The 7,863-nt window shown below is 39.8% G+C and overlaps 1 protein-coding gene across 2 annotated transcripts in view; it reads right to left on the bottom strand.

The window, feature by feature from the left end:
* Positions 1–7,182: 7,182 nt before the first annotated feature.
* LOC121531406 (ankyrin repeat domain-containing protein SOWAHC) overlaps positions 7,183–7,863 on the bottom strand; it is a 37,094-nt gene continuing 36,413 nt past the window's right edge. For both annotated transcript variants that reach the window (XM_041836644.2, XM_041836645.2), the window contains one exon: positions 7,183–7,731. In XM_041836644.2, coding sequence (XP_041692578.1) covers positions 7,652–7,731 — 80 coding nt within the window. In that variant the 3' untranslated portion in view covers positions 7,183–7,651. The remainder of the gene's footprint in view (positions 7,732–7,863) is intronic.

Genomic DNA, 7,863 nt, shown 5'->3' with positions numbered 1-7,863 from the left:
TACACTGACACTCCCACACAAGACTCTTCCCACACTCTCACACACACTACACTGACACTCCCACACAAGACTCTTCCCACACACAAACACACACAGCACATACTACACATACAGATGCCTCACACAAACACACATACACACATACTTTCACACTCATCATATACACTGCTGCTACTCTGTTTATTTTTTAGTCTTATTGTTACCTATACTCTGTCTATATATACATATCTACCTGAATACCTCGTACCCCAGCACATTGATCTGGTACTGGTACTCCCTGTATATAGCTCCACATTGATCTGGTACTGGTACTCCCTGTATATAGCTCCACATTGATCTGGTACTGGTACTCCCTGTATATAGCTCCACATTGATATGGTACTGGTACTCCCTGTATATAGCTCCACATTGATATGGTACTGGTACTCCCTGTATATATATATATTTTTTTATTTCACCTTTATTTAACCAGGTAAGCCAGTTGAGAACAAGTTCTCATTTACAACTGCGACCTAGCCAAGATAAAGCAAAGCAGTGCGATAAAAACAACAACAGAGTTACATATGGGGTAAAACAAAACATAAAGTCAAAAATACAACAGAATATATATATATACAGTGTGTGCAAATGTAGCAAGTTATGGAGGTAAGGCAATAAATAGGCTATAGTGCAAAATAATTACAATTAGTATTAACACTGGAATGATAGATGTGCAAGAGATGATGTGCAAACAGAGATACTGGGGTGCAAATTAGCAAAATAAATAACAATATGGGGATGAGGTAGTTGGGTGGGCTAATTTCAGATGGGCTGTGTACAGGTGCAGTGATCGGTAAGGTGCTCTGACAACTGATGCTTAAAGTTAGTGAGGGAGATAAGAGTCTCCAGCTTCAGAGATTTTTGCAATTCGTTCCAGTCATTGGCAGCAGAGAACTGGAAGGAATGGCGGCCAAAGGAGGTGTTGGCTTTGGGGATGACCAGTGAGATATACCTGCTGGAGCGCATACTACGGGTGGGTGTTGGTATAGCTCCACATTGATCTGGTACTGGTACTCCTTGTATATAGCTCCACATTGATATGGTACTGGTACTCCCTGTATATAGCTCCACATTGATATGGTACTGGTACTCCCTGTATATAGCTCCACATTGATATGGTACTGGTACTCCCTGTATATAGCTCCACATTTATCTGGTACTGGTATCAGTACCAGTGTATTTTATTCCTTGTGGGTTATTATTTTTCTTATTTTTTTTACTCTGCATCGTTGGGAAAGGGCTCATACGTAAACATTTCACGGTAAAGTCTACACCTGCTGCATTTATTGACAAATACAATTTGATTTGACTTGAAGACTGTTGTGACAATAATCCAGGAGCATCTACAAGAAAAGTCCTTGCTAACTTCTGTCAAAGAGCAACCAAATTGACAGCTCTGTCAATTGTACAACCAAAGAGCAACCAGTTCTGATAAAGTTCTGATTATAACCAAAGGGCAACAATTGAGATGTCTGCCAAAGTTCTGACCAAAAAGCAACCACAGAGACAGGTAGGGTTGACAAAGTTCTGACAAAACCCAAAGAGAAAAACAGCCACTAATCACTCCCCCAGATCTAGTGGACCTATGGCCCTCTCTTCTGTGGCACTCTCTCCTCTCTTTAATCTTAATTGAATCAGTCTGATAGAAGACCTTGACACTGAGAGATGGCCCTAATCTAGGAGGCTTCAGTCGGGCTAGAGAGAAAAAGTGAGAGAAACAGCCTTCACTCTTCCATTCACCTGCCTGCTGTCTCCCACCCACTGCATCCCTCATTATTCACTGTCTGTCACAGATAACATCACATCACAGTGACAATCAGATAGCAGTAAACGTGGAAGACCACTCAATGCTCCCATATATGGACTGGAGGAGTTTGTTAAGCCAATAAGATTTTTATGTAGAGGCTGTGGACGACTCATTGAAATGCTGGTTGGCTGTGGAAGGGCCAATTGAATCTCTGGCTACGGTAGCTTATGCAGTCAAGGGCCAGTCAGAATTTACTCTGTCATACAAGATGTAGCCCTTTCCTGCAGTCAATGACCAACAGCGCCCTCTTTGGCCTCATGGGTGGAATGTTATTGATACTGTATCTTTCATAATTTCATAATTAATAAAGATTATTTCAAAAAACCAGACGAAAATCCGGTGTTTCTATGTCAAACAGTTTTGTTATTTTACTGTTCTGTGATGTGCACTACCAGTCAAAAGGTTGGACACACCTACTCATTCAAGGGTTTTTCTTTATTTTTACTATTTTCTACATTGTAGAATAATAGTGAAGACATCAACACCATGAAATAACATATATGGAATAATGTAGTAACCAAAAAAGTTTTAAACAAATCAAAATATATTTTATATTTGAGATGCTTCAAATAGCCACCCTTTGCCTTGATGACAGCTTTGCACATGCTGTGGTAGCCATCCTGGTTAAGTGTGCCTTGAATTCTAAATAAATCACAGACAGTGTCACCAGCAAAGCACCCCCACACCATAACACCTCCTCCTCCATGCTTTACGGTGGGAACTACACATGCGGAGATCATCCGTTCACCCGCACCACGTCTTACAATGACACGGCAGTTGGACTCCGGGACCAAAGGACACATTTCCACCGGTCTAATGTCCATTGCTCGTGTTTCTTGGCCCAAGCACGTCTCTTGTTCTTATTGGTGTCCTTTAGTAGTGGTTTCTTTGCAGCAATTCGACCATGAAGGCCTGATTAACACAGTCCCCTCTGAACAGATGATGTTGAGGTGTGTCTGTGACTTGAACTCTGTGAAGCATTTATTTAGGCTGCAATTTCTGAGGCTGATAACTCTAATATACTTATCCTCTGCAGCAGAGGTAAATCTGGGTCTTCCATTCCTGTGGCGGTCCTCATGAGAGCCAGTTTCATCATAGCGCTTGATGGTTTTTGCGACTGCACTTTAAAAAACTTTCAAAGTTCTTGAAATGTTCCGTATTGACTGACCTTCATGTCTTAAAGTAATGATGGACTGTCTTTTCTCTTTGCTTATTTGAGCTGTTCTTGCCATAATATGGACTTGGTCTTTTACCAAATAGGGCTATATTCTGTATACCCCCAATACCTTGTCACAACACAACTGATTGGCTCAAACGCATTAAGAAGGAAAGAAATTCCACAAATTAACTTTTAAGAAGGCACACCTGTTCATTGAAACGCATTCCTGGTGACTACCTCATGAAGCTGGTTGAGAGAATACCAAGAGTGTGCAAAGCTGTCATCAAGGCAAAGGGTGCAATTTGAAGAATCTCAAATATAAAATATATTTTGATTTGTTTAACACTTTATTTGGTTATTACATGATTCCATATGTGTTATTTCATAGTTTTGATGTCTTTACTATTATTCTACAATGTAAACAATAGTACAAATAAAGAAAAACCCTGGAATGAGTAGGTGTTTCCAAACTTTTGACTGGTAGTGTATATAAAGTGTGATATTGGGATGGAAACTTTTTTAAAAGCCTGTAACCATGTGTGTGAGGTGTATACTTTTGTTTCAAAGTAGATTTGTTTAAGACTACCAAGAATCACTCCGTGTGACCCTGATTTAGCCCAATACAGTAAAAGGTTAAAGACCCCACAACTGAGCGTTTCCAAGCAAACCCTCACTTTACATACCCAATTTCCTTATGATGTCTTGAATTAATTCAAAATCCTTAATAAGATGAAACGCCTTAATAAGATGAAACAGATGCGCGCAACTCTTGGTGGCAGTAAGAAAGCCAATCACCATCTGCGGCCATTCAACATAGCCTAGATGTACGTTTTTATTACTTCTAAACAAAATAACTTTTTGGGGTCCTCATATGCTTACAAGGAAGTTTTGATTCTTGCTTGAACAGTCGCTAAAATTATATTTGGTTGTGATCTTTGCAAAATAACTATTTTGGATGCAGCAGTTGTTAGCTAGAATGCCAACGCTCATTGATATAGGCTGTAGCCAAGGCTAGACAAATAGCCATTTTTCTGGTTGAAGTTGAAGTGTTTTATTAAGTATAATGCAGTTGATTTGTGATGATGACACAAACATTATATTAAGCAGGACATTCATACGAGCCTTAAAATCCAAGTATAATCCAAAAGTAGTATGAAATGCACTCATAAGCAACATGTAAATATAGTTTTTTCTTCTGCCGTTCTATAAGAATTCCCCCTTGTTCTGCCACCAACTTGTGCGCATCTCCCTCGTGCGGCAATGGTTGTAAACACAGAAAGGGATCTATTGCATTAATGTGATTATGAACAAGGGTCAGGCTGCGACCGTAAGCCATTTGGTTACAATTAATCAATGCCTGCAAGTAGACTTTTTGTGTGAACTGTCTGATGGTTTCAGTCTAGTTTTCTAGAGTCTAATCAATCTGGCCATAGATATCTGCTCATCATTAATCATTGGCTTTCTTATCAGCTGGCTGTACCTGAATGAGTATCGGATCTATGCCACTGATAAAGCTCTGCCCCCTCAGATGGTAGAATGCAGTGGAAATATACATCATCCTATAGGCCTAGGTTTCTATTCATGTGACTAGCAGATGAATAGTGTGAAGTACGTGTGTACTGTTGGATGATTTTTTTTATTGTCCATCAAGATTGCACATTTAGCCTGCATAGGGATATGTGAAGAAGGTCCTTGGTTATCCCTGAACCTTGATCGAGGTATTACTCACAAACATGTTCTTACCAGGCATTATAACCTGGCCTCTATTCCACCACCACTGACATTACACTGTAGAAATTGTATACGTTTACCTTAGAATAAATCATAACAGGGTTATATCAGTTTGTCATCAGCAGAGGTTTGTTGTCATTGAATACCATGTCATATTATGTCAGATATTATGTCATGATTAGAACAGTGATACGAAGGTGTTATGTCAGACATTATGTCATGGGGGTGGCAGGTAGCCTAGCGGTTAAGAGCATTGGGCCAGTAACCGAAAGGTTGCTGGTGCGAATCCCCGAGCCGAATAGGTCAAACATCTGTTGATGTTCCCTTGAGCAAGGCACTTAACCCTAATTGCTCCTGTAAGTCACTCTGGATAAAAGTGTCTGCTATATGACTGAAATGTACTCAAAATGATCACTGGTGGACTTACCATTAGAAAGAAAAGGCAATTGCCTCACATCATCAAGGGGCCTTGTGAGCTGGGCATAATAAAACAATTACAATACTAGTAATCATTTTATTTATTTATTTATTTATTTTTCCACTTGAGGCTCCCCCATGCTCCGCTCAGAATGTAACATATCATACGAAATGGATGACCTAGTACACTGTTGTGCACAATTTTTGGGGGTCCATTTTGGCTGGTGAGCGCTACTTTAAATCTACTGGCTGAAATTCTACAAAACCTCTGGAGCAACACTTTAAGTGAAGACTTGTCGTGTGAATGATGACAGAATGATGCTCTGATGGATGAAATGTTGGACGTCTCCTTTCCCGCTTATCGTTTGCGCAACTGGTTTTGGCGCAGATGATTTGAATGCTGTATGACAACCAATGGAGTGAAACAAAATGAAGACTTTTAACAGATTTTGTGGAGGGCGATGAAACATGCTTATGCACAGTATGTCAAACATCACATGCTAGTTCTTAATGGAAAGCTAATGTTTAATGTTAATGCTAAATGTTACTTAATAATTTTTTCAAAGTTTACGAAGTTTGTGAATAAATTATTGGGAACATGTCCTAGTCCAGCTTTGAAGTGTAATTTACCAAATAGTGAATTATCATAGAAAGTTGCAAAATTGCTTACTTAAGAGTACTGAGACAGAGAAAGTTTGGTAAGTTAGACTCTAGACTAAGGAGTCTAGCAGCAGCAGGTGTGTTCAGTCAGAGACTTAACTGAAGACCAACAGAATACACAGCTTGGCCATCTGCATAATAAAGTCTGTGCTGACACACACACACATATCTAATTAGCATTGCCATTGATGATCTTCAGAACAGATGAAAACAAAGCTTGTTTTATTCTGTAAATGAAAGAAAAGCACATAACTACCTACGTGTCCCAGGAGCCTGTTTTCCATTTAAACCTCTACATCACAGAGCTATAAAACTCACTAGAGGAGCCCAACCCAGAAAACTACTCAGTGGATCAACTTCACCATAAGATAATGTACACACTGCTTGTAAATTCACAAGCAGGCCAAACATCCACACACATCTAATTATGTTTCAAAAAAGTGATAAACAAATCAAAATGCATTTCAATTAACAGGTGTGCCTTCTTAAAAGTTAATTTGTGGAATTTCTTTCCTTCTTAATGCGTTTGAGCCAATCAGTTGTGTTGTGACAAGGTAGGGAGGGTATACAAGATAGCCCTATTTGGTAAAAGACCAAGTCCATATTATGGCAAGAACAGCTCAAATAAGCAAAGAGAAACAACAGTCCATCATTACTTTAAGACATGAAGGTCAGTCAATACTGAATACTGAACATTTCAAGATGTGCAGTCGCAAAAACCATCAAGCACTATGATGAAACTGGCTCTCAGGAGGACCGCCACAGGAATGGAAGACCCAGAGTTACATCTGCTGCAGAGGATAAGTTCATTAGAGTTATCAGCCTCAGAAATTGCAGGCCAAATAAATGCTTCACAGAGTTCAAGTCACAGACACATCTCAACATCAACTGTTCAAAGGAGACTGCGTGAATCAGGCCTTCATGGTCGAATTGCTGCAAAGAAACCACTACTAAAGGACACCAATAAGAAGAAGAGACTTGCTTGGGCCAAGAAACACGAACAATGGACATTAGACCGGTGGAAATAGCATATGTGGGAACTCCATCAAGACTGTTGGAAAAGCATTCCTCATGAAACTGGTTGAGAGAATGCCAAGCGTGTGCAAAGCTGTCATCAAGGCAAAGGGTGGCTACTTTGAAGAATCTCAAATATATTTTTATTTGTTTAACACTTTTTTGGTTACTACATGATTCCATATGTGTTATTTCATAGTTTTGATGAGTTCACTATTATTCTACAATGCAGAAAATAGTAAAAATAAAGAAAAACCCTTGAATGAGTAGGTGTGTCCAAACCTTTGACTGGTATTGTATATCAACAAAGGTAAAAGTGAGAGTAGCTAGCTACATGATGAACTTAACTAAAATACCATATGTGTCATAACTTTATTGAGGAGAGAGACTTCTGTGCCAGACAACTTTCTTTAACTTTCAATCAATCAAATCCAGTTGTGCCTCTCTGAAGTGTCCAATCATAATATGGAGACACTTCATAATACGATTGGACACTTCAGAGAGGCACAACTGGATTTGATTGATTGAAAGTTAATTATTTTATCACCATGGTCTTAATAGAAAAATAAGGCTTTGTCCCAAATGGCACCCTATTCTCTACATATGGGCCCTATGGGCCTTGGTCAAAAGTAGTGCACTATAAAGGGAATAGGGTGCCATTTTGGATGCAGCCTAAAAGTCATCATCTGTTATGGACCTTTGATCAGAAATTATCTCTATAGAGCTGTGGGGATGGGTAGCTGTGGAAGACTATGTTGGATGGGGAGCGGGAGTGGGAGCGAAGGGTCCGGTGGGTCTGAGGCGCAGTCCCAAACTCCAGGTTGTTAAGGTTCCCCTGGCTCCGAGATCGAGAGAGGAGCAGAGAGGGCAGGTTGGTGTAGTCGTTTGGACGACCACTTCCCACCTGAGAGGGGGAGGAACGACAAGGCATGTTTCATCAGTATTGGCATGCCAGAGTGCTAACTTTTAATGAGACAACACATGCAACCAATTACAACAGCTCTACTTAAACTATACCAAACTACACCATCAGTGG

Source organism: Coregonus clupeaformis, chromosome 19, assembly GCF_020615455.1.
Source record: "Coregonus clupeaformis isolate EN_2021a chromosome 19, ASM2061545v1, whole genome shotgun sequence".
Classification (NCBI taxonomy): domain Eukaryota; kingdom Metazoa; phylum Chordata; class Actinopteri; order Salmoniformes; family Salmonidae; genus Coregonus; species Coregonus clupeaformis.
The sequence above is the reverse complement of the archived record's forward strand: the minus strand, read 5'-3'. Positions and strand labels throughout refer to the sequence as shown.